Here is a 26,466-nt window from a genome sequence, read left to right on the forward strand (position 1 = left end):
GGGACAAGAGGAAACGGCCTCAAGTTGCCCCAGGGAAGGTTTAGGATGGAGATTGGGAAGAATTTCTTCCCGGAAAGGGTTGTGAAGCCTTGGCAGAGGCTGCCCAGGGCAGTGGTGGAGTCACCATCCCTGGAGGGATTTCAAAGCTGGGCAGACGTGGTGCTGAGGGACACGGGTCAGTGGTGGGTTTGTCAGTGGTGGGTTGATGGTTGGACTTCATGGTCTGAAAGGTCCCTTCCAACCTGCACCATTCCGTGATTCCATGATTCTATGAAATCCAGAGGGAAGCAGAACTCCCCTGACCCGCTCTGGGGTCTGCAGAACACCTTGCACCCCGGGCAGACGCGGCTGATTTCACAGCACCATCAGATGGAGACAGAGGTTCCACAGACCCAGGTTCTGGGTAACAGCAGAACAGAGACACGAACGTCATCCTGGTAAAGAGCAGCAGGAGGGTAAATATAAAAAAACCCCGTTGCCATGGCAGCACATCCTTATTCTGTCGGCTAAATGCATCTTCTTCTTTATTTCCACTGGTGCTGACAAGCTTTTTCCTCATTAAGACACTCAAACATCACAATAGGTTGCCCAGAGAGGTTGGGCAAGGTCCATCCTTGGTGGTTTTTGCTGGTCAAAGCCCAGTTTGAGTTGGTGACTCAAGCCCTGAGTTACCTGGTTTGGCCGCACACTTCACCCTGCTTTGAACGGGAGGGTTGGACTAGAGACCTCCTGATGTATCTTCCAACCCAAAGGATGCTATAAACCCCACCAATTTTCATCTCTTTAGTAGAGAACGTTGGATACTGGAGCTCCAGTATCCATTACAGGACGTTGGAAGAGATCCTTAAGATCACAGACTCACAGAATGATCTGGGGTTGGAAGGGACCTCTGGAGATCATCTAGTCCAAACCCCCTGCCAGAGCAGGTCCACCCAGAGCAGGTTGGACAGGAACGTGTCCAGGAGGGGTTTGAATGTCTCCAGAGAAGGAGACTCCACCACCTCTCCGGGCAGCCTCTTCCAGGGCTCTGCCACCCTCAAAGTGAAGAAGTTCCTCCTCACGTTCAGATGGAATTTCCCATGTTCCAGCTTGTGCCCATTGCCCCTTGTCCTGTCCCCGGCCACCACTGGGAAGAGTCTGGCCCCATCCTCCTGACACCCACCCTTTAAGTATTTATAGGCGTTGATCAGATCCCCCCTCAGCCTTCTCTTCTCCAGACTAAAAAGACCCAAGTCCCTCAGCCTTTCCTCAGCAGAGAGATGCTCCAGTCCCTCACCATCCTCGCAGCCTCCTCTGGACTCTCCCCAGCAGTTCCCTGTCCTTCTGGAACTGGGGAGCCCAGAACTGGTCCCAGTGCTCCAGCTGTGGCCTCCCCAGGGCAGGGCAGAGCAGAGGGGGAGGATGACCTCCCTCCACCTGCTGGTCACATGCTACTTGATGCCCACCAGGAGACCACTGGCCTTCTTGGCCACCAGGGAACATTGGTGGCCTGTGGTCATTCTGTTGTCCACCAGGACTCCCAGATGTCCATCCGTAAATATCCCTATGGGTCTGTAATTTAGCACTGGGAGCACCTAAGAGACAACAGTAGAGCAGGATCCAGGAGAAGAAGGGCTCTGTGATCTATCCGGGAGGACCAATAACCGCCCGAGTTCCTTTCTCCCTATTCCCAGAGGAGCTGCAACACCAAGGAACCAACAGCACCCATGTCTCAAGGTGGGGACCATCACCTCCCCACCTAGTGCCTTGTCTATGGAGCGGATCCATCCCCAGTTAAGTGGAGGCTCTTGATTCCACGTCGCATGGGTACATAAGAGACGAACAGAGTGGGAATTCCAAAAGGGAAATGTTCAAAATACTGATGGGAGGGACCAGGAGATAAATTCCCTGCTCAACCCCAAGAAGAAAGGGAAGGCTCAATGATCAAGATGAGAAGAGCCACCAGAAGCACGTGAGAAAAACCACTGGGGACCAACGGGAGCACAGAAATGAAACAAATAAAGAGATTAAAGCCAACGGTAAATCACATCTAACCCCGAGAACGGAAGAGCATGGTCCTTGCCTGAGCCTGACCGTTGCGTGGGTCAGAGCTACCGGCCCAAGAGCGAGTTGGAGCTACGGAACTCACCTCCGTCCAGCAGCAGCTTGACCGTCAGGTAGTCATCAGCCAGCACGGCGTAGTGGAGGGCCGTGCAGCCCTTGAAATTGGCTCGGATGTTCAAGCGGTTGTTGAAGTCGTCCTCCCGGGTCACCAGGACTGGAAGGGGAGAAGAAAAGAACGAAAGTTCAGCTCACTGGGACAAAGTAAAGAACTCTTGGAAGCTTCTTAAGGGCCTGGTGGCCTTTTCTAAGAGATCATCAGGACCCCGGTGGGGGTTTCTGGTGGTTGTTGTCTCCACCCCACTGAGCTTCAGAGGAGATGAAGACAACATGGTTTCCACAAAGCCTTCCTTGTCACTGCCTTCCCAGTGCCCAGGCAGAGGAGAAGGAAGAGGTTGGAGGAAGCTCAAGGGAAGACCTCTCAGCCTTGTTCCAACTCTATGCACCTTCAAAGTGACATCAGGATTCAACACAAGGAAGCCATACAGAGACTTCAGTGCCCAGAGAAGCTGTGGCTGCCCCATCCCTGGAGGGGTTCAAGGCCAGGTTGGAGGGGGCTTGGAGCAACCTGGTCTGGTGGGAGGTGTCCTTGGATGGAACTGGATGGTCTTGAGGGTCCCTTCCCATCCAAACCATTCTAAGATTCCACGATTCTATGACTTATCCCTTTTTTTCCCCTTTTCCTGTCCAGAAGGGTCAGAGAACAACCATTCAATGCCTCCTCCACACCACCTTCCTCCCCCAGCCACAACACAACCCCAGGAGCCTGCACCAAATCCTACAAGGCCCAACCAAGAGAGAAGAGCCAGAGAGGCTGAGGGGACACCAGCGTGGTGGGTCCTGGGGACCACAGCCAGCTGGGAACGTCCATGGATCTCCTGGGAGTCATGCTAAGCTTCTCGTATCACACCGCTCACCTCACGGAGTCACAGAATGATCTGGGGTTGGCAGGGACCTCTGGAGACCCCCCCCAGTCCCACCCCTGGCCAGAGCAGGGTCACCCAGAGCAGGCTGGAGATGGGGTTCGAGCATCTCCAGAGAAGGAGACTCCACAACCTCTCTGGGCAGCCTCTTCCAGGAAAGTTTTCCTTATTTTCTGCATCCCGGTTTGTGCCCGTTGCCCCTTGTCCTGTCCCCAGCCACCACTGGGAAGAGTCTGGCCCCATCCTCCTTGACACCAACTCCTCCAGAAGCTTCCTCCTCCGCTTCCCCAAAACATTCAAGAAGTAGCCATTCAAAGCAGGATCTCGTCTAAAAACACTTTTTTTTATTTGTTCCCTGAAAAGTCAGTGGGGTTAACGAGCTCCGAGCACGAGGTTCCTCCCCACATCTACCTCCTCGCTACCCTTGGGCTGGTCTCGAAACCAACTATTTTTGGCAATTTGAGTTTTTATCCTATGTTTTCCCGGCCACCGGTACCGTGTGCTCCGGGAGGGTTATTCCTCAGCCCCACCGCGATGGGAATAATTCATAATAACCCATTTTACCCGCTCAGTAGAAAGCCCGGAACCCCCTGAGCAAATGCCATTCAGGTTCGGTGAAATCAGAGCTAGAAATTGTGACGTTTCTTTGAAGAGAAACCAACGTCGATTAATTATAGTTTTCTAAAGTTGATTAATTATAAGTTTTCCCCTTCCCTTGAGCTCTGGTACTGAAGGCCAACAGACAGGGACACCCGGCGAAAGGGCAAACCCCACGGCTTGTGGTTGTGGGGCACAGCAACGGTGGGCCAAGGGACTCCCAGGAGGACAGGAGAAGGATGGTGGGGTGAGCCAGACACACCCAAACACTCAGTCCTCCAGATCTGGTGCAAAATCAGAGTTTGGACCACAAAAAAATGGAAGATTGGGAAATGAATGAAATCGAACTGATGGACAGAGGGAAAGAGAGGGACCTGGGAGTCCTGGCGGGCAACAAGTTGGGGAAGAGCCACCACCGTGCCCTGGTGGCCAAGAAGGCCAATGGTCTCCTGGGGGGCATCAAGAAGAGCGTGGCCAGCAGGTGGAGGGAGGTCATCCTCCCCCTCTGCTCTGCACTGGGGAGGCCACAGCTGGAGCACTGGGACCAGTTCTGGGCTCCCCAGTTCCAGAAGGACAGGGAACTGCTGGAGAGAGTCCAGCGGAGGTTGCGAGGATGATGAGGGACTGGAGTATCTCTCCGTTGAGGAAATGTTGGGTTTTGTGCCCTTCACTCAAGTCATCAGCAAATGGAAAAGTGGAAAAACCAGTGGCTCTTTTTAGGTATTGAAGGAAATAACAAAACCAGGGCGGTGATGAGACAGGGAGGGAGATTTAGGGGAGCAGAGACAAAAGCACCTTCACAAAATCAGTCCTGAGAGCACTCAGCAGAGCAGAGAAGAAGCTTGATGGAAAGCCATGCCTGATGGACAATCACAGCCACCACCGAGGTCAAGGAGATGCCGTCATAAGGACATGGACCTGTTGGAGCGGGGCCAGAGGAGGCCACGAAGATGCTGGGAGGGCTGGAGCCCCTCTGCTGTGAAGGGGGGCTGAGAGAGTTGGGGGGGTTCAGCTTGGAGAAGAGAAGGCTCCGGGGAGACCTTGGAGCCCCTTCCAGTCCCTAAAGGGGGGGGGCTCCAGGAAAGCTGGGGAGGGACTCTTGATGAGGGAGGGGAGCCCTAGGAGGAGGGGGAAGGGTTTGACATGGAAAGAGGGGAGATGGAGATGAGATCTGGGGAAGAAATGGATGGATGGATGGATGAGGAGATGGATGAGGAGATGGATGGATGGATTGAGACGCTGGCCCAGGTTGCCCCGAGAAGCTGTGGCTGCCCCATCCCTGGAGGGGTTCAAGGCCAGGTTGGAGGGGGCTTGGAGCAGCCTGGTCTGGTGGGAGGTGTCCCTGGATGGAACTGGATGGTCTTTAAGGTCCCTTCCCACCCAAACCATTCCATGATTCCTTGACTCTGTCACTCAGGGCTCTGGGATTTGACAGGCACCGCACCTTATATCTGATTTTTGAGGAACAGGAGGCTGTCACACCCGTTCCAGAGGTAATGGAGAGTTACCCACCTCTCACTAACTAGTGCCAGGCCTGGCCATGGCCCTTCTCCCCAGCTCGGGGGGATGAGGAAGCCCCCCAAACACACCACCCATCATGCAGCCTGAGCGATGAGGGGGCTGGAACGTGACATCTCCTGTTGAATGAATGTTGCCCAACTGGTGGAGCAAATCGTGCTCTTGGAATCATGGAATCATGGAATGGTGGATGTTGGAAGGGACCTTTCAGACCGTGGAGTCCAACCGTCAACCCAACACTGAGGAACCCACCACTGACCCATGTCCCTCAGCACCACCTCTGCCCGCCTTTGAAATCCCTCCAGGGATGGCGACTCCACCACTGCCCTGGGCAGCCTCTGCCAAGGCTTCACAACCCTTTCCAGAAAGAAATTGTTCCCAAGCTCCATCCTCAACCTCCCCTGGGGCAACTTGAGGCCGTTTCCTCTTGTCCTGAGGTGGGGTTATAACCCAAACTCATCACATCCACTTTCAGGGACTCTGTGTCGAGGACTCAAAGGGCTCGGAGCGCCCAACGCCTTGTCCCATCAGCCAAGAGAACACACAACGCGACCTCCTCCTTCCCTCTAAGAGCCGCCCACAGATTTCCCGAAGATTTGAGAAGTTGAGAAGACCCAACCACTTTAATGAATACCTGCTGCCTCCCCAGCCTCCCAGCTAACGAACCCCAGCACCTCCAGGAAGCTCAATTAACGCCCTGACTCCTTCCCTTTCCCGGGTCCTTTCTCCCAGCGCAGGGGCCGAGTATGTATATTTATTTATTTGTCGTCATTTCCTACCCAGGGAGGAGCAGGATAATGAACTGCGTGCGTCAGGGAAGATGAATCTGAGATACTAGGGAGCAGCGCAGTAAAGAGATTAAAGTGTTATTATTGTTGGGTTGGTTTTTTTTTTTTTTTCCCCCCACGGTCCGCCGTGACAGCTCGGCCGTCATCCGTAAAAAATGTCTGGGAGAGAGATAATCATCGGAAACTCAATAAAGCGTCAGGGGAAGCCTCGTCCGCCATCCATCACCGGGTGCCTGGAAATTTTCAGCCCTTCTGTCTCCCTTCCTGCCATCCATATAAATGTCTGTAATATATTTTGCGCGCGGGGCGTTCGCCGAGCGGAGCCTCTCCGTTCGGATGTTTTGATGAAAAAGAAAAAAAAGGGAAAAAAAAAAAAAATATATATATTTATACGCGAAATATGTAAATGGCTCAGGGAAAAAAAAAAAAAAAAGAAGTCTAAAAACAAAGGCAGTTTTCTCCCTCGCTCCCTCTCTTTCTTTCTTTTTTTTTTTTTATTTTTGAAAAAATGCAACTGAATTTATTCTTTTTAATAAAAGGCGTCGAGCAAAGAATTAATGCAACTTCTCACTGAGTGGCTTTATCTTCTCCTCGCCCCCAAACCCAAAAAATATGCAGAGGGATGAAGGCAGATAAAACCAATTAACTTTATGGCTTTGATACACTTTGTCTTAAATAAAGTCTGCGCGCGTGCGTTAGGGATTGACACGCCATTGCTCATTTTTTAATGTTTGGTGGGGTTTTTTTGGTCTTTTTTTTTCAGATATTTTGCATTCGGGGCTCACACGCTCTGATGGATGGGGGTGGGTTCTCGCTCCCACCCAGGAGCGGGTCCAGGGCAGGAGCTGAAGGGGACGGAGAGGGACGAGAGCTTTTAAAAATATAAATAACGCCCTGTCACACCCGTCCACGCACTGATTCATCTTCTCAACTCCACCCGGGGTTTAGGAAAGGTTCGAATGGCCTTCTGTGATGAAGTGACTAGGTCAGTAGACAAGGGGCGACCTATGGATGTGATCTATCCGGACTTCTGTAAGGCCTTTGACACGGTTCCTCACAACATCCTGCTCGCCAAATTGGAGGGATACGGATTTGATGGGTGGACGGTTCGGTGGATAAGGAATTGGTTGAATGGTCGCACCCAGAGGGTGGCACTCAATGGCTTGAAGTCCAGATGGAGAGCAGTGACAAGTGGTGTCCCTCAAGGGTCCGTCCTGGGACCAGTACTGTTTAACATTTTTATCAAAGACATAGACAGAGGGATTGAGAGCACCATCAGCAAGTTTGCAGATGACACCAAGCTGTGTGGTGTTGTCGATACACCAGAGGGACGGGATGTCATTCAGAGGGACCTGGACAGGCTGGAGAGGTGGGCCCAGATGAACCTCATGAGGTTCAACAAAAGCAAGTGCAGGATTCTGCACCTGGGAAGAAACAATCCTCAGTATAAATCCAGCCTGGGGGATGAGGCATTAGAAAGCAGCCCTGAGGAAAGGGACTTGGGGGTGCTGATGGAGGAGAAGCTGGACATGAGCAGGCAATGTGCTCTCGCAGCCCAGAAGGCCAATCCCATCCTGGGCTGCATCAAAAGAAGTGTTGCCAGCAGATCCAGAGAGGTGATTCTGCCACTTTGCTCTGGTGAGACCTCACCTGGAGCACTGTGTGCAGGTCTGGAGCCCTCCATATAGAAAGGACATGGACCTGACGGAGCGGGTCCAGAGGAGGGCCACCAAAATGATCAGGGGGCTGGAGCACCTCTGCTATGAGGACAGACTGAGGGAGCTGGGGTTGTTCAGCCTGGAGAAGAGGAGGCTCCGGGGAGACCTCATAGCGGCCTTCCAGTACCTGAGGGGGCTACAGGAAGGCTGGGGAGGGTCTGTTTCCAAACGCCTGCAGTGACAGGACGAGGGGCAATGGTTTTAAGTTGGAGAAGGGGAGATTTAGATTGGATATTAGGAAAAAGTTCTTTACCATGAGGGTGGTGGAACACTGGAACAGGTTGCCCAGGGAGGTGGTTGAGGCCCCTTCCCTTGAGATATTCAAGGTGAAGCTCGACGAGGCCCTCGGCAACCTGGTCTAGTTGGGGGTGTCCCTGCTGACTGCGGGGAGGTCGGACTAGATGACCTTTGGAGGTCCCTTCCGGCCTGGACCAATCTATGAATCTATGAATCTATGAATCTATGAATATTGCACCTTCCTTGGGCTTTATAAAGATTTGGGCTCTTAGGGCTGAGGCAGAAAGCCATGGATAATGTCACTGGGGGGTTTGGGCTCCGCAGGACAACCGGTGGGGCTTCCTTCGGTTTCCTCCTAATCAGCCAGGAGAAGGTCTCACTTCAACCGGCCCGTGTCAGGGATGTATTGGCCAAGAAGGCCACCAGCATCCCGGCCTGTGTCAGCCACAGTGTGGCCAGCAGGACTGGGGCAGTGATGGCACTGGTGAGGCCCCACCTCGAGGGCTGGGCCCCTCACAACTGGAAAGACCTTGAGGGGCTGGAGCGTGTCCAGAGAAGGGCAACGGAGCTGGGGAGGGGTCTGGAGCACAAGGAGAAGGGTCTGGAGAACTTCTGAGGGAGCTGGGGGTGTTCAGCCTGGAGAAAAGGAGGCTGAGGGGAGACCTTCTCGCTCTCTCCAACTCCCTGAAAGGAGGGTGCAGCCAGGGGGGGTCGGTCTCTTCTCCCAAGGAACAGGCCATGGGACAAGAGGAAGCGGCCTCAAGTTGCACCAGGGGAGGTTGAGGCCATGGGACAAGAGGAAGCGGCCTCAAGTTGCACCAGGGGAGGTTGAGGATGGAGATTGGGAAGAATTTCTTCCTGGAAAGGGTTGTGAAGCCTTGGCAGAGGCTGCCCAGGGCAGTGGTGGAGTCGCCATCCCTGGAGGGATTTCAAAGCCGGGCAGAGGTGGTGCTGAGGGCCATGGGTCAGTGGTGGGTTTGGCAGTGCTGGGTTGATGGTTGGACTTGATGATCTCAAAGGTCCCTTCAACCTCCACCGTTGCATGATTCTATGATTCTATGACCGTTCCTCATGAACATCTACAGAACGTTTTCCCTCCTCTTCAGACACACGCTCACCCAGTTACTCGACATTTCAATGAAAACCGAAGGTGGCTCCAAAAAATAAACCACCCCATTATTGAGGTCTAATTCCCATTTCAAAGCCAGGAAACCAAATTTTTGGGACCTGAAAAGCCAACGCAGGTGCCTGCACGTGAACGAGATTACCTTCCAAAGAGTGTAGGCCTTTCTCCTTGGCGGTCTCGTAGACGCTACTGAAATCGTCGCCCAGGTTGGGATCGGCATTAGCTGCGAGGAGGATCTTCACCACACTGCGAGAAATGAGACCAAAAATCAGGTGGAGGGAGAAGGGGAGTGACCGAAGGCCTTCAGAGGATGAGAAGGACTCGGAAAACCCTCTTCCAACATTCCCAGAGAGGGAAAGTTAAACCAACAACCGTGATTGAACATTTCAACAAAATACAACCAAACCAGCAGATTTTGAAACCGATGAGATGTGGGAGGCACTTGGGGCAGGAGTGACACTGCAGGAACAGCCCCACCAAGAAGACCTGCACATGAGGACCTCCTCATCCATGGAGCATGAGTCCTGCTTCCAGCCCACCAGGGAGGGGAGCCATAGGAGGAGGGGGAAGGGTTTGACGCTGAAAGAGGGGAGATGGAGATGAGATGTGGGGAAGAAGTTCTTTGTTGTGAGGGTGGTGAGACCCTGGCCCAGGTTGCCCAGAGAAGCTGTGGCTGCCCCATCCCTGGAGGGGTTCAAGGCCAGGTTGGAGGGGGCTTGGAGCAACCTGGTCTGGTGGGAGGTGTCCCTGGATGGAACTGGGTGGGCTTTAAGGTCCCTTCCCACCAAACCATCCTGTGATTCCATGATTACATCCTCATAAGGTTCTAAGTCTGGATCAGTGGTGGAAACTGTCCCCAGCTCCAGTCGGAGGCAGAGCTTGGCTCCAAGGTTGTCCCTATTCCTGCAAAAAGGAAGATTCTTGCAATGCTCTTCAGGTTAAGGGAGGCAAAGCAAATCAGTGTGGTTACTTCTCCTTTTGGGATGCCATCTCCACAGCCTCCTCATCCATCCCACCAAGACGCACAGCAGGGGCTGGAAGGGCCCTGATCACTTCGAGGTTTCTGCCCTACAATTTGCAGCATTGACTCCGGTGGCCCCTCTGCATGGATGCAGCTCATGGAAACCACCCAGAAAAGGTATCTCCTGCACCCACATGGGCTGGGAGACACAGCTGGTCTCTCTTTGCCTCTTCTGCCCTCACCAAATGAAGCCCCAACCTCAGCATTTTATAGAATCATGGAATGGTGAAGGTTGGAAGGGACCTTTGAGATCATCAAGTCCAACCAGCAACCCAATGCTGAGGAACCCACCACTGACCCATGGCCCTCAGCACCACCTCTGCCCGGCTTTGAAATCCCTCCAGGGATGGCGACTCCACCACTGCCCTGGGCAGCCTCTGCCAAGGCTTCACAACCCTTTCCAGGAAGAAATTGTTCCCAATCTCCATCCTAAACCTCCCCTGGGACAACTTGAGGCCGCTTCCTCTTGTCCCATGGCCTGTTCCTTGGGAGAAGAGACCGACCCCCCTGGCTACACCCTCCTTTCAGGGGGTTGGAGAGAGCGAGAAGGTCTCCCCTCAGCCTCCTTTTCTCCAGGCTGAACACCCCCAGCTCCCTCAGAAGTTCTCCAGACCCTTCTCCTTGTGCTCCAGACCCCTCCCCAGCTCCGTTGCCCTTCGTTTCAAGACTAAATCTCAACGGCATTAATTAAACAGGGTTCTGGAAGAAAACCGTTCGGCTGCTGCGTGAATTCCAGTCAAATCCCCGTCTCTGAGAACCAGACCATCTGTATGAAATCACTTTGTGGACATTCTCCACCTCTGCTCCTGAACCCAAACCCTCATCAGGGTAAGAATTAGATTTCTCGCCGCTTCTGAAAGCAGCTCGGAGGCTTAAGTTAATTCTTAATTTATTTATTTTTTTTTTCCCCAGGGTTCAAGCTTTCTGTGACAACTAGACAGTAACTCGTTAGTTAGCATTCATCGCCGGTGACGGGGCTGAGGGGGTGACAGGGACCGGGCCTGACTGACACGTCTCCGCAGGCTCCGTCTTGTCAAGTCCCATTTGGAATTTAACTCGAGCTCCTCTCCCATTTACCCCATAAATGCATTAAGGGAATAAAAGGTGGTTATTTTATTCTCTGAATACGTTAGAAGAAGCCAGTTCCTCACCGGCACCACGTGCAGAGTCACTTCTAGTGAGTAAAGCACCAAGAGACCCTCCACCGTCTCCCGTGGGAGCAGACAGAGCTCATGAATATCTGTATTTTAACCATTTGTTCTAAAATATTTAAGTTGAGATGAAACGGGAAGAACTTCTTTGCTGGGAGGGTGGTGAGACCCTGGCCCAGGTTGCCCAGAGAAGCTGTGGCTGCCCCATCCCTGGAGGGGTTCAAGGCCAGGTTGGAGGGGGCTTGGAGCAACCTGCTCTGGTGGGAGGTGTCCCTGGATGGAACTGGATGGTCTTCAAGGTCCCTTCCCACCCAAACCATTCCATGATTCTATGATACTATGTGCCATGGAACAGAAGTAGAGGTGCCACAGCCCAGCTTTCTACCTGGGAAAGCTCTAGCAGAGGTCACTCATCTGTGGCAAGTTCCGGAAGATCCAGTGCTGGATTCCTCTGGAGACATCCTGCATCTCCAGCACTTGGTGCTGCTGCGGTCAGCCCAGGCAGCAAGACAACTGCCTCAGAGATCTTGGAGATCACCAAGAAGAGCAGGAGATGCAGGATGGAGCGTGGTGGGGCAGGCACTGCCCTATAGCCCTATGGGGTCTGTGTTGATGTCCTCAATGCTCCTAGAGATGCACATCTACTGAAGAGAAGCTATCATTAGTGCAACGTGCCTCAATTAAGCCTTTGATTATCCTGTCCCAGCAGTGGACTTACTGTGACTCTTTCATCAGGGCTTCCAGTGCCTACACCAGAAACCCGGGTCTTTCTGATCATTCAAGCCCTGATAAGAAGAGGTTCTGGTATGGTCAACCTGCCCTTCTTGGACCTCATGGCCATCAACACCCAAGAGATCCCTCTACTCCAGTGTTAGCTGACAGGCTATGATGTATTATAAAGTCCATGCATCTTCCTCATTTTAAGAGAAACAATCCCAAGTTCCAGTGTAGGACTTCAACCAACTTCCACAACCTTGAAGCCCAGGGGTGAACGATGGGTATCAAATGAGTCACACGATAACACACAAGGACTCGTCATTTCCTTGGTACCTCCATCCATCTTCCCTCCCTCTTAGAATCATGGAATGGTGGAGGTTGGGAGGGACCTTTCAGACCATGGAGTCCAACCATCAACCCAACACTGACAAACCCACCACTGAACCATGTCCCTCAGCACCACCTCTGCCCGGCTTTGAAATCCCTCCAGGGATGGCGACTCCACCACTGCCCTGGGCAGCCTCTGCCAAGGCTTCACAACCCTTTCCAGGAATAAATCGTTCCCAATCTCCATCCTAAACCTCCCCTGGAGCAACTTGAGGCCGCTTCCTCTTGTCCCATGGCCTGTTCCTTGGGAGAAGAGACCGACCCCCCCTGGCTACCCCCTCCTTTCAGGGAGTTGGAGAGAGCGAGAAGGTCTCCCCTCAGCCTCCTTTTCTCCAGGCTGAACACCCCCAGCTCCCTCAGCCGCTCCTCACAAGACTTATTCTCCAGAAGATCACCAGAGGACCACCAACGCTGGACGCAAGGTGGTCTAGGAGGGAAAGCAGGAGGTGATGATGCCGGAACTGCTCTACTTTATTAAAAACCCTTCACACCATTTCCCCCCCAGGGATAAGAAACATTTCCTTGACTCTTATAACATCCAGGAGGCTCCAGTAGAATAAGCACCGATTTCATCTCTTACTGGCAAAACTTGGTGGCCCCAAAGCGAATAACAACGTGTAGCACGTTCAACCTCACGTCTCCAACCATCCTTCAACCTCATCTCCTGCTTTTGGGACGTGCGTCGTCCCCTCCAGGCACTTCTGCCCCCGCCAGTCTCTTCCTGGAACGGGAAATATCGATCCCACCTATCCAATTTGCAGGTAAATGGGACATTTGAAGGCAATTAGCCCTTAGGAAAGGTAACGGCGCCGTCAAAATAGAAAGTCACCGCGCTCATGGGCGTAAAGGACGTGGACATGATTGGAATAAGGGAGGGACTCGCAAAATCAGGTGACAGTCACAAAGCAGGGTTGGGAATCTGGGTGAAAATCTCAGTTTTCCCGGGGGGGAAGAGGTGCAACCACTTCCCAGTTCACCTGGTGGTCGTGGGGGTCATAGAATCAAGGAATCACAGGATGATTTGGGTGGGAAGGGACCTTAAAGACCATCCGGTTCCATCCAGGGACACCTCCCACCAGACCACGTTGCTCCAAGCCCCCTCCAACATGGCCTTGAACCCCTCCAGGGATGGGGCAGCCACAGCTTCTCTGGGCAACCTGGGCCAGGCTCTCACCACCCTCAGGTCAATGGAGGAGGCTCTGGTGAAGGTGCTAGAGAAGGCAGATGGCATCTTTCTCTCCAGCACCTACCGAGATCTCAGTTATTAATAGAGGTGGGGGTTAAATGGAGGTTTTCTAGCCCATATATCTCCGATTTTCCTCCTTTTGCTGGGGGTGTTGGGGCAGAACATCTCACACCAGGTACCTCGAGGGAGGGGGACGCCGAGGACAGGCTGAGGTGGCCCAGGAGAAGGCAGAGCTTCCCTCCATAACCCGCCTGCTCTCCACAAGCCTAAGTTTTAATTTGCTGATCAAGTTTTCATTAGATTAGAGGATGAGCCCATTCATCAGCGCGAATATAAATCCTAATTGACCCCGGTGATGACTCAAGGGCGACGCTGAACCAAAGTTCTCCAGGCGGCTCAATGGATTAGGGAAAGCTCTTTCTGCCAACGTATTGTTAAATAAATAAATACATGCATACAACACACCCGTTCCGTGGTGGTTTATTATTAGAATCACAGAATGGTGGAGGTTGGGAGGGACCTTTCAGACCATGGAGTCCAACCATCAACCCAACACTGACCAACCCACCACTGACCCATGTCCCTCAGCACCACCTCTGCCCGGCTTTGAAATCCCTCCAGGGATGGCGACTCCACCACTGCCCTGGGCAGCCTCTGCCAAGGCTTCACAACCCTTTCCAGGAAGAAATTGTTCCCAAGCTCCATCCTCAACCTCCCCTGGGGCAACTTGAGGCCGTTTCCTCTTGTCCTACCACGTGCTAAGGACAAACGTCTCGAGACAAGGACACACCAAGGACATATCATTGAACCACAGTACGGTTGAGGTGGGGAGGGACCTCTGAAGATCATCTTGTCACAGAAACACAGAATCCCAGCCTGGCAGGGGTTGGCAGGGACCTCTGGAGACCCCCCAGTCCAACCCCCTGCCAGATCAGGGTCACCCAGAGCAGGTTGCACAGGAACGTGTCTGGTGGGGCTTTGAACGTCTCCAGAGAAGGAGACTCCACCACCTCTCCGGGCAGCCTCTTCCAGGGCTCTGCCACCCTCAAAGAAGTTCCTCCTCATGTTGAGATGGAATATCCCGTGTCCCAGTTGGTGCCTGTTGTCCGTGTCACCGGGCACCACTGAAAAAAGACTGGCCCCATCCTCCTGACACCCACCCTTTAAGTATTTATAAGTACTTGAAAGACAACACCCCGGTTTGTAGGACCAAACCCTCAAAAACCTCCTGAAAGCCCCGTTCGACTCCTGAGCTCTTTGAGAGGCAGCGCCGAGGTGCTTCCAAAGGCATGGAGATATTTCTCCAGCCGCAGACGGCTCGGAACGAGTCGCCTGAAGTGAAAGGAGTGATAAAACCCCAACTCCCAGGGACCAGATGTATGTACCTAATATAGGTGACGAGACGGCGCCAGTCCATCATGTCGTCGCCCATGGACAGAAAAGAGCTCCAGACCCGTCACCCTTTGCTGGGAAGTCTCAGAACCTCCCCCAGAAGGATATTACTCTGTGAGATATACTGTTATTACCCAGATAAAACATCTACACGGCACCTTCGACGCACAAAGTGTAGGTACGAGGGGAAGAGGCACAAGCCCTCTCCTTACGGAGGGATGGATGGAGGAGGACAGGCTGGAGGAGGAGGAGGAGAAGGGACAGGACCACGGTGGGACAAGCACCCCCAGTTCTGGTGCTACGCGAGAGCTTCTGACCCACCACTCTTTCCATCTACATGGAAAAGTTGGAGAAGGAAAAGGAGAGTTGAGGGACAGGGTGGAGTCACTTCTTACCGGGTATTCCCTGCAGGAAGGGGTTGAGAAGCAAAGGTGAGGGAAGACAAAGAGATTCAGGTCTGAAGATGGAGGGAGAAGGAGGAAGGGTGTGAGAGAAGGCAAAGATGCAAGAAGAAAACCAGAGGAGAGATGTTGGGAACAGTGGAGAGGAATCACAGAATGGTCAAGGTTGGAAGGGACCTTTCAGATCATCAAGTCCAACCATCAACCCAATGCTGAGGAACCCACCACTGACTCATGTCCCTCAGCACCACCTCTGCCCGGCTTTGAAATCCCTCCAGGGACGGCAACTCCACCACTGCCCTGGGCAGCCTCTGCCAAGGCTTCACAACCCTTTGCAGGAAGAAATTGTTCCCAAGCTCCATCCTAAACCTCCCCTGGTGCAACTTGAGGCCGTTTCCTCTTGTCCCATGGCCTGTTCCTTGGGAGAAGAGACCGACCCCCCCTGGCTACACCCTCCTTTCAGGGAGTTGTAGAGAGGTGGGGTTGGTCTCTTCATAGAATCATGGAATCACAGGATGGTTTGAGTGGGAAAGGACCTTAAAGCCCATCCAGTTCCATCCAGGGACACCTCCCACCAGAGCAGGTTGCTCTAAGCCCCATCCTGAGTCCTGCTGCTTCATCCAGCTTATGGTACAAGCACCTCCCCAGGAACACGTGTTCTTGTTCCATCAGGAGCTTTAGTCTCTGATGAGATGAGAGGAAATGGCCTCAAGTTGCCCCAGGGGAGGTTGAGGATGGAGATTGGGAAGAATTTCTTCCTGGAAAGGGTTGTGAAGCCTTGGCAGAGGCTGCCCAGGGCAGTGGTGGAGTCACCATCCCTGGAGGCGGGCAGAGGTGGTGCTGAGGGACACGGGTCAGTGGTGGGTTCCTCAGCGTTGGGTTGATGGTTTATTTGGTTTATTTCTGCTGAAAGAACGAAAAAAAAGAGAGTAGCTGGATGCAGAAAAGGTCACTACGCCCCAAATGGACAGACCCCTGGCCTGCTCCAGGCCCCACCGCTTTGGGTTTTTAATTCATGAGAGCTCCGCTGCCGATTTTAACGAAGGCACAAACCCCACAAAGCTCTCGGGAAGCATTTAATTCAAGCTTAATTACTATAAAGACGTTAATCGCGCAAAGCTGGAAGGGGGCAGCCAAGAGAAGGCAGCCCCCAGCAGCGTTTTACCCGTAAGATTATAAATCCTCCCTTTTTAAACCCCGTGCCTTTCCAGGAGAATTAAGCAACCCCTTCCAAAATCGGGTGTGGAAATCCCGAAAAAGGGAAAATCAAACGGAGCAGGCCGGAAAAATTAAACAGAAAGGGAAGGCGGGAGGTGCTTTCTTCTTCAGACCTTCGCAGAAACGCCCCGTGACGACACAAGACTACTTCGCGTCGGTCTTTAGCAGTGGAACTGGCTGTTCCCTGGACACCCAGCCTCAGGAGCCAGGAGACAGGGAGGGGAAGCGGAACGAGGGCATCACGATTAAAGAAGAAGAGATCAGTGACCTGCTACGCCGTTTGGACGCACACAAGTCTATGGGACCGGATGGGTTACACCCAAGAGTCGGCAGACGCGCTCGCCAAACCGCTTTCCATCATTTAGAGGAAGTCATGGCTAACTGGGGAGGTCCCAACGGACTGGAGGGTGGCAAACGTAACCCCCATCTACAAGAAAGGCAAAAAGGAGGATCCAGGAAACTATAGACCTGTCAGTCTAACCTCGATACCAGGGAAGGTCATGGAGCAGGTCATCTTGAGTGCCATCAAAACCCACATAACGGGCAACCAGGGGATCAGGCTTAGTCAGCATGGGTTTATGGAAGGCAGGTCCTGCCAGATGAACCTGATCTCCTTCTATGACAAGATAACCAGATTATTGGACGAGGGAAAGGCTGTTGATATTGTATACCTGGACTTGCGAAAAGCATTCGATACTGTCCCCCGTACAATTCTCGTGGAAAAACTGGCTTCACACGGCCTGGATGAGCATACGATCCGCTGGGTCAAGCAATGGCTGACTGGAAGGTCCCAAAGAGTGGTGCTCAATGGATTTAAATCCAGCTGGCGGCCGGTGACGAGTGGTGTGCCTCAGGGCTCAGCGTTAGGACCATTTCTGTTTAACGTCTTTATCGATGATCTCGACAAGGACATAGGGTGTATCATCAGCAAGTTCGCAGATGACACCAAGCTAAGCAGGAGTGTTGATTCCCAGGAGGATAGGGAAGCTCTACAGAGAGACCTAGATAGATTGGATCGTTGGGCCAACATCAACGGTATGAGTTTCAACAAGGGCAAGTGCCAGGTTCTGCACTTGGGCCACAACAACCCCGTGCATTGCTCCAGGCTTGGGGAAATGTGGCTGGAAAGCTGCCTGGAAGAAGGAGACCTGGGGGTTCTAATGGACAAGCGGCTGAACGTGAGCCGGCAGTGTGCCCAGGTGGCCACGAAAGCCAACGGCATCCTGGCTTGTATTAGAAATAGCGTGACCAGCAGAAGTAGGGAGGTGATTGTGCCCCTGTACTCGGCACTGGTGAGGCCACACCTGGAGTATCGTGTCCGGTTTTGGGCACCTCAATCCAAGAGAGATATCGAGGTGCTGGAGCGAGTGCAGAGGAGGGCAACGAAGCTGGTGAAGGGCCTGGAGAATAAATCCTATGAAGAGCGGTTGAAGGAGCTGGGACTGTTTAGTCTGAGGAAGAGGAGGCTGAGGGGAGACCTCATCACTCTCTACAACTACTTGAAAGGACACTGTAGAGAGGTTGGTGCTGGTCTCTTCTCACAGGTAATTAATGACAGAACGAGAGGGAACGGCTTCGAGCTCCAACAGGGTAGGTTTAGACTGAACATTAGGAAAGAATTCTTCATGGAAAGAGTGGTCAGACACTGGAAGAGGCTGCCCAGGGAGGGGGTTGAGTCACCATCCCCGGATGTGTTTAAGAGACGTTTAGATGGGATATGGGGGGGATAGACGTTGGGGGATATGGTGTAGGGGAGAACTTTGTAGAGTAGGGTTGATGGTTGGACTCGATGATCCCAAGGGTCTCTTCCAACCTGGATGATTCTATGATTCTATGACACAGCACCGTATATAATCTATAAAATCAGAGTTACACCTTCTTATTCTCAGGCTAAAACCACATCCCCGCCTCATCGACCACGTTAAATCTGCAGTAAAATCCCCCAGAAATGGGAAATAACGGCGTAAACGCCTCCTTGGCTGGTGTCGACGCCGTCAGGGCTGATGTGTCTTCAGCCCACGATTCCCACCCCCACCCCCTCGACAACCTGTTTTATCCCAGGGATTTGGGGCTGGACTCTCTCCCTCCCCTCCCCGGGAGAAAAAGAGCCGTAAAGGAATCTCTCCACACTTTGGGAAGGGTCTGAAAGAAGGTAAGAAGCCAATGGAAAGAATAAAGGAATCAAAGGAATGTAATTCCTTCAACAACATTATTAGATTGTCTAAATTGCCTTAATGAAGTGGTTTTAAAAGATAAAAGACCAAAATTAGACCCCAGACCAAAGAGTTTGGCCACTTCCCTTTACCGGGTGGGGGCAACCCCCCGGTCCCAGCCCGGGCTGGGGCTGGAGGGATGGGGAGCAGCCCTGAGGAGAAGGAGTTGGGGGGGCTGGGGAGGGGGGAAAAGGTGGGCACGAGCCAGCAAGGTGGGGTGGCAGCACAGAAAGCCCCCCACACCCTGGGCTGCATCCCCAGCAGGGCGAGGGGGGGGGGGATTCTGCCCCTCTGCTCCTCTCTGGGGAGACCCCCCCCTCCCCAGTGCTGCCTCCAGCTCTGGGGCCACCAACAGCAGAAGGACACGGAGCTGTCGGAGCGGGGCCAGAGGAGGCCACGGAGATGCTGGGAGGGCTGGAGCCCCTCTGCTGGGAGGGGGGGCTGAGAGAGTTGGGGGGGTTCAGCCTGGAGAAGAGAAGGCTCCGAGGAGACCTTGGAGCCCCTTCCAGTCCCTAAAGGGGGGGGCACCAGGAAAGCTGGGGAGGGACTCTTGATGAGGGAGGGGAGCCATAGGAGGAGGGGGAAGGGTTTGACACTGAAAGAGGGGAGATGGAGATGAGATGTGGGGAAGGGATGGATGGATGGATGGATGGATGGATGGATGGATGGATGGATGGGAAGATGGATGGATGGGGAGATGGATGGATGGATGGGGAGATGGATGGATGGATGGATGGATGGATGGATGGATGGATGGAAGGAAGGATGGATGGATGGATGGATGGATGGATGGAAGGAAGGATGGATGGATGGATGGATGGATGGATGGATGGATGGGTTGAGAGCCTGGCCCAGGCTGTCCAGAGAAGCTGTGGCTGCCCCATCCCTGGAGGGGTTCAAGGCCAGGTTGGAGGGGGCTTGGAGCAACCTGCTCTGGTGGGAGGTGTCCCTGGATGGAACTGGGTGGTCTTTAAGGTCCAAATCCTCCCACCCAAATCCTCCCACCCAAATCCTTCCATGACTCTATGAGGTGCCAAAGCCTCTATAACCAGGCTGATCTGCATTCCGGAGCAGGACGCTCTGCAGATGGAGATTCCAGCTGGGAATACAATCCCAGGAGAATCATAGAATGGTTGGGGTTGGAAGGGACCTTAAAGATCATCAAGTTCCAGCCCCCTGCCAGGAGAGCCATCCCCCGGAGCAGAGGCGACGGCAAGGAAACCCCAACCTGGTCCTGGAGCTGCTGGAAGTGCTGGTCCCTCTCCCAGTTCACAGGGTGCCGGGGAGGCTGAATTTACTGGGATTAGGAGACTTTGGATGCCCATGGGAAAGGCTCTGTGACAATGGGGAGGTGTCAGGAGGGGGAAGGATGGGTGACCCCGATTTCCAGCGGCGCAGCCGGGACTTGGGAAAAACAATCTGAATTTCAAACTCAAACTCAAATGTGAATTTCAAACCCAAACCTGAATTTCAAACTCCAAACCTGAATTTCAAACTCAAACTCAAGCCTGAATTTTGAACCTAAACCTGAATTTCAAACCCAAACCCAAACCTGAATTTCAAACCAATACCTGAATTTCAAACCAATACCTGAATTTCTAACTCAAACCTGAATTTCAAACTCCAAACCTGAATTTCAAACCCAAACCTGAATTTCAAACTCAAACTCAAACCTGAATTTCAAATTCAAACCTGAATTCAAAACCCAAACCTGAATCTCAAACTCCAACCTGAATTTGAAACCCAGACCTGGATTTAAAACTTGAAACTCAAAAGCTGAATTTCAAAGTCCAACCTGAATTTCAAACTCCAAACCTGAATTCCAAACTCAAAGCCAAATTTCAAACTCCATGAAGTACGTCGTTAGCGTCCCACTCTGTCACTGGAGACAAGTCCTCCCGAGCTTCACGTATTCAATGACTTCTTAATTTCCAATTAACACCCACATCCATCCAAAACGTGGGATAAACCAAACCCCATTGGCCCAACGTGGCCAAAAAAAGCCGGTTTTTTTTTTTTTTTGCCCAAATAATTCACGCCGTCGTTATGGCTCTAACGAGGTGCCGAAAGCGTTCTACGTCGAGAGATGTTTTCATTAGCATTTCTACCTGATTTTAGGTAATTATTGCGGCGTGAAGGGCTTTTCTGCTTCTCCCCTCTCGGCTTTTGGGGCTGGAGAAGGTCGGTTCTGCTCCACCGGTCACTTGGAATGGTCAACAACCGTCACACTCCAGTGCTGACCATTGTCCACCAGTAAAGGTGGGAGGTTCCCGGGGGTCCCTCCCTTCTGCGGACGGACAAACAACGGGCCCCAGCGCTGCCTGCCGGGGTGGACATCAAAGTTAAACAAACTTTGGGGACACAAAAAAGAAGTGTCGTGTCGTGTCCCCGTCCCCCCCCGAAATCCCCCTCGCCTCCGCGCCCATCTGAAGGAGGGTCAGGGCTTCCAGCTTGTCACCGGCGCACATCAAAGTGGGAGCCACACACGAACTGGGGGAGCACCGGGATTCGCATCGTGGAGCCCCGGAGCGGATATTCCACCCTTTTGTGGGGGCGCCCCTTTTTAATCCCCTTGTTTTCCCAAGTAATTAAGGCTTTTTTTGGGCGCTTATGAACTTGTGACTAAAGTAAAGGTTGTAACATCAAAGAGGGGGTGGGGGGGAGGTCTCCCGTCTGTCCCACGTTTGGCCAAAATTGGATTTTCTTTTTCTCTCTCTCTCTCTCTTTTTTTTTTTTTTTTTATCCTTAAATAATAATTAAACAAAACTAATTGAATTTAGTCGTAGACTGAATATATTTAAGAGCGTCTTCAAAAGGTTACAAGAAGCCACGGCGACCAGCATGGGAACTGAGGAGGGAGGGTACAGCATTCGCCCCCCCCGCCCCTTTTTTTTTTTTGGCTTCATAAAGGGCCTAGAATGAAAGACCCGGCAACGGCCCCCACGAGCCGGGAGGGATTTCCAAGGGTGAGGAGTTAGAAGGGAAGGAACATCCCAAAGTTACGGACTTATCAGAGGCCAAAATCCACCCCTAATTCATCCCTCCCTTCTCCGGGATGGAGGAGAAGCCCGACTCCATCTCACGGGTGAAGGAAGAGTGAAAAGATCCCTTGGGTTTAACTCAACGCAACACAAATCAGCCCAAATTTTCTGGAAAACCCCTTTCGTGGAGCTCAAGGTGGGAAGGGACTTACCCACAGCGCCAAGAAGAACCTACCTGGAGTTTCTGCTGATTGCGGCCACCATCAGAGGGGTCCAGCCCAGCTTGTGCCTGGCGTTGACGTCAGCCCCTTCCGCCACCAACCTGGGCAGGAGAAAGACACATTGGGGATGAAAATGCCAAGGAATTGGCTGGTTCCATCCAGGGACACCTCCCACCAGAGCAGGTTGCTCCAAGCCCCCTCCAACCTGGCCTTGAACCCCTCCAGGGATGGGGCAGCCACAGCTTCTCTGGGCAACCTGGGCCAGGGTTTCAACCCATCCTTCCATCCAACCATCCATCTCCCATCCATCTATCCATCCAACCATCCATCGCCCATCCATCCATCCATCCATCCATCCATCCATTTCTTCCCCATATCTCATCTCAATCTCCCCTCTTTCCGTGTCAAACCCTTCCCCCTCCTCCTACGGCTCCCCTCCCTCATCAAGAGTCCCTTCCCAGGTTAAAATGGTGGAGGTTGGAAGGGGCTTTTCAGATCGTCGAGTCCAACCATCAACCCAGCACTGACAAACCCACCACTGACCCATGTCCCTCAGCACCACCTCTGCCCGGCTTTGAAATCCCTCCAGGGATGGGGACTCCACCACTGCCCTGGGCAGCCTCTTCCAAGGCTTCAGAACCCTTTCCAGGAAGAAATTCTTCCCAATCTCCATCCTCAACCTCCCCTGGGGCAACTTGAGGCCGTTTCCTCTTGTCCCATGGCCTGTTCCTTGGGAGAAGAGATCGACCATCCCCAGCTGCAAACCCTCCTCCGTCCATTCAAAACATCCTCACGGCGGTTTCAATAAAAACTTATCCCCAAAGAACAAACATTTCATCCTAAAATTATTTCCAACCAGCAATCCCCGTGCCCGAGTGTGTTAAAGACGACGGAGCCCAGTTCTCCCCGCTGACCTGAGAAACCACTGTCCCGGGTTGAGCCACACGGGGCTAATTTCTCTCCTAATGAGTGGGAAAACTGCACTTTTAGAAGACTCCGGTGGCTGAATTGGGGAAAATATTCCCTTTCCAGCCAGCTCTGGGGGGTGGGATTCAAGGTCTCGGTGTTCTCCAGCTCCCCGGGTGCGGGGATGAGGAGGAGCGAGACCCGGGCGCTTGCCCCGAGCTGCCGACGGGGTTATTTCACACCAGGAACGTCACATTCCATAGAAATTAGGAAGTTTGCGGAGGGGTTTTCTCTCTCCCTCGACGGTGGTGGCTCCAGAGAACTCCTTGCCCCGGTGCCGGAGCCCCGAGCCCTTCCCTTCCCCCCGAAGCCGCGGCGCTCGCAGGGTCCCACATCGGACCCACGGAACGGGATGAGGATAATCCTCGTGTATTTTATATCCATATTGGGGTGGATACTAGTTCTTTAGTATTATTAATGTTAATTATTTAGCCTTATCCTATTAAATCTATTTATACTTCAACCCTCACGTTTCCTTTTTTTCCCCCAATTTCCCTTCCCGGATGGGGAAGGCTTCATTGGGCAAGAGAATAGTTGTCTAAAGGACAATAAATTGTGGGGTTTCCCAAACCTTAACAAATACCCAGTTAATTTGTCATCGGAATTAGATGCCTAAAATGATCCATTGAAGGTTTTGCCCTCTTAGGCCCTGGGGCACGAGGGACAGCGGGCGGGTGGCTTCAGCCAAGCTCTACGTAGAAGCACGTGGGACAACTCCCATGACGTGGCTATGGGTGGGCAACCAGACCTTCCCTTGTGACGGGAGGGGTGGCCAGCACAGGAGTCACGGTACCGGCCCCTCCGAACCGCTCATCGGGTGCTGGGACTGAGATCCAACAGCTAAAATAACAAAATAGTAACCGGTAGCCTTTATCCGGAGCTCCCAGCTGCGGTTCAGGAGTCGCTGGGAAGGCTCCAACTCCTGCACCATCAAATGGTCAAGAGAACACCAGTCCAAGGACCAGACTTGGCTCCCCCCAGGAGAATCACGGAATCATGGAAGGATTTGGGTGGGAAGGGACCTTAAAGCCAACCCAGTTCCATCCAGGGACACCTCCCACCAGAGCAGGTTGCTCCAAGCCCCCTCCAACCTGGCCTTGAACCCCTCCAGGGATGGGGCAGCCACAGCTTCTCTGGGCAACCTGGGCCAGGCTCTCACCACCCTCACAGCAAAGAACTTCTTCCCCACATCTCATCTCCATCTCCCCTCTTTCAGTGTCAAACCCTTCCCCCTCCTCCTATGGCTCCCCTCCCTCATCCAGAGTCCCTCCCCAGCTTTCCTGGAGCCCCCCCACCTTGAGGGACTGGAAGGGGCTCCAAGGTCTCCCTGGAGCCTTCTCTTCTCCAGGCCGAACCCCCCCAAACTCTCTCAGGGTAAATCCTTACGCTTTTCTCCCCCTTCCAGCACCCGAACACAAACGATGGGAGTGAAGAGCCCTCCTGGCCAGCAGACTGCTCAAGGGGAAATATCCCTGAGGATCCACAGGGCTCTGCTGTCCCTGGAGGAGCCCGGAGAGAGGTGACAGCAGATTGCCATCTCCAGAGGAGGGGGTTCGCGCTCCCAACAGAGATAAACAGGTCTGAGGCAGGTCCAGGGGCCACCGCTGGTCACCGCACTCGCCTGGGCTGGCCCGGGGGGATGCTGCTGGCAGGAGAAATCCACACCGTGGCTCCATCTGTCCCACCATGTGCCTCCTGTCCATCCCCCCCTTCCCCGGGCAGGGAAACGGCTGCTTGGGGTGAAAAAACACCTCCTCATGTTGTCCCACCGCAGGGACCAGCTCCAGCCCAGCTCCCCCAGGAACCACGGGGAGCAAGAGACGGGGCAAACCTTCCCCAAGACCTTCCTGTCCCCCCCAGGAAGGGAAAGGAAAAGGGAAGGGGAAGGGGAAGGGAAGGGGAAGGGGAAGGGGAAGGGAAGGGAAAAGGGAAGGGAAGGGAAGGGAAGGGAAGGGAAGGGAAGGAGGGAAGGGAAGGGAAGGGAAGGGAAGGGAAGGGAAGGGAAGGAAGGGAAGGGAAGGGAAGGGAAGGGAAGGGAAGGGAAGGGAAGGGAAGGGAAAGGAGAAGGGAAGGGAAGGGAAAGGAGAAGGGAAGGGAAGGGAAGGGAAGGGAAGGGAAGGGAAGGGAAGGAAGGGAAGGGAAGGGAAGGGAAGGGAAGGGAAGGGAAGGGAAGGGAAGGGAAGGGAAGGGAAGGGAAGGGAAGGGGAAGGGAAAAGAGAAGGGAAAAGAGAAGGGAAGGGAAGGGGAAGGGAAGGGAAGGGAAGGGGAAGGGAAGGGACGGGAAGGGAAGGGAAGGGAAGGGAAGGGAAGGGAAGGGAAGGGAAGGGAAGGGAAAGGGAAGGGAAGGAAGGGAAGGGAAGGGAAGGGAAGGGAAGGAAGGGGAGACGGAGGAAGGGAAGGAAGGGAAGGGAAGGGAAGGGAAGGGAAGGGAAGGGAAGGAAGGGAAGGGAAGGGAAGGGAAGGGAAGGGAAGGAAGGGAAGGGAAGGAAGGGAAGGGAAGGGAAGGGAAGGGAAGGGAAGGGAAGGGAAGGGAAGGAAGGGAAGGGAAGGAAAAGAGAAGAGAAGAGAAGAGAAGAGAAGAGAAGAGAAGAGAAGAGAAGAGAAGAGACGAGAAGAGAAGAGAAGAGAAGAGAAAGAGAAGAGAAGAGAGAAGAGAAGAGAAGAGAAGAGAAGAGATGAGAAGAGAGAGAAGAGAGAAGAGAGAAGAGAAGAGAAGAGAAAGAGAGAAGAGAAGAGAGAGAAGAGGAAGAGAAGAGAGAGAAGAGAAGAGAAGAGAAGAGAGGAAGAGAAGAGAAGAGAAGAGAGAAGAGAAGAGAGAGAGAGAAAGAGAGAGAGAGAAGAGAAGAGAAGAGAAGAGAAGAGAAGAGAAGAGAAGAGAAGAGAAGAGAAGAGAAGAGAAGAGAAGAGAAGAGAAGAGAAGAGAAGAGACGAGACGAGACGAGACGAGACTGAGGGGGGATCTGATCAACGCCTATAAATACTTAAAGGGTGGGTGTCAGGAGGATGGGGCCAGTCTTTTTCCAGTGGGGCCCAGTGACAGGACAAGAGGGAACGGGCACAAACTTGAACATAAGAAGTTCCATCTCAACATGAGGAGGAACTTCTTCACTTTGAGGGTGTCAGAGCCCTGGAAGAGGCTGCCCAGAGAGGTGGTGGAGTCTCCTTCTCTGGAGACATTCAAACCCCTCCTGGCCACGTTCCTGTGGGACCTGCTCTGGGTGGACCTGCTCTGGCAGGGGGTTGGACTAGATGATCTCCAGAGGTCCCTTCCAACCCCATATCATTCTGTGAGTCTGTGAAGCTCTGAAATATCCTTCCATGGCCACCATGACGCCTGGTCTCCCTCCACCCTTCTCCCCGAGAGGCGTGGAAGGACCCATACGACTTATTTTTGAATTTAGTATTATTTACTCGGCCGTTTGGAAGCGCTTCCAATGCACAAGCTGCACCCCAGCCCCTTCCAACAGACCAATATCCATGGAAAATCCAAAAAATAAAAGGCAAATATTAAAACAGAGGAGAGGGAGGACGAGGGGGAAGCCCAGAGAGGAAGGGGACGGAGAATCCCGAGGGAAGGCATCGGCCGAGCGGGGACTAAGTCACTG

At 53.1% G+C, this 26,466-nt stretch overlaps 1 protein-coding gene across 1 annotated transcript in view; it reads right to left on the minus strand.

The window, feature by feature from the left end:
- Window positions 1–26,466, minus strand: part of CLPB (ClpB family mitochondrial disaggregase) — a 94,081-nt gene that overhangs the window by 50,431 nt on the left and 17,184 nt on the right. Inside the window, 3 exon segments of the mRNA XM_074152671.1 lie at window positions 2,129–2,257; window positions 9,150–9,253; window positions 21,910–21,996. Of these exon segments, the coding sequence (XP_074008772.1) occupies window positions 2,129–2,257; window positions 9,150–9,253; window positions 21,910–21,996 (320 nt within the window).

Source organism: Numenius arquata, chromosome 1 (genome assembly GCF_964106895.1).
Source record: "Numenius arquata chromosome 1, bNumArq3.hap1.1, whole genome shotgun sequence".
NCBI classification, from domain to species: Eukaryota; Metazoa; Chordata; class Aves; order Charadriiformes; family Scolopacidae; genus Numenius; species Numenius arquata.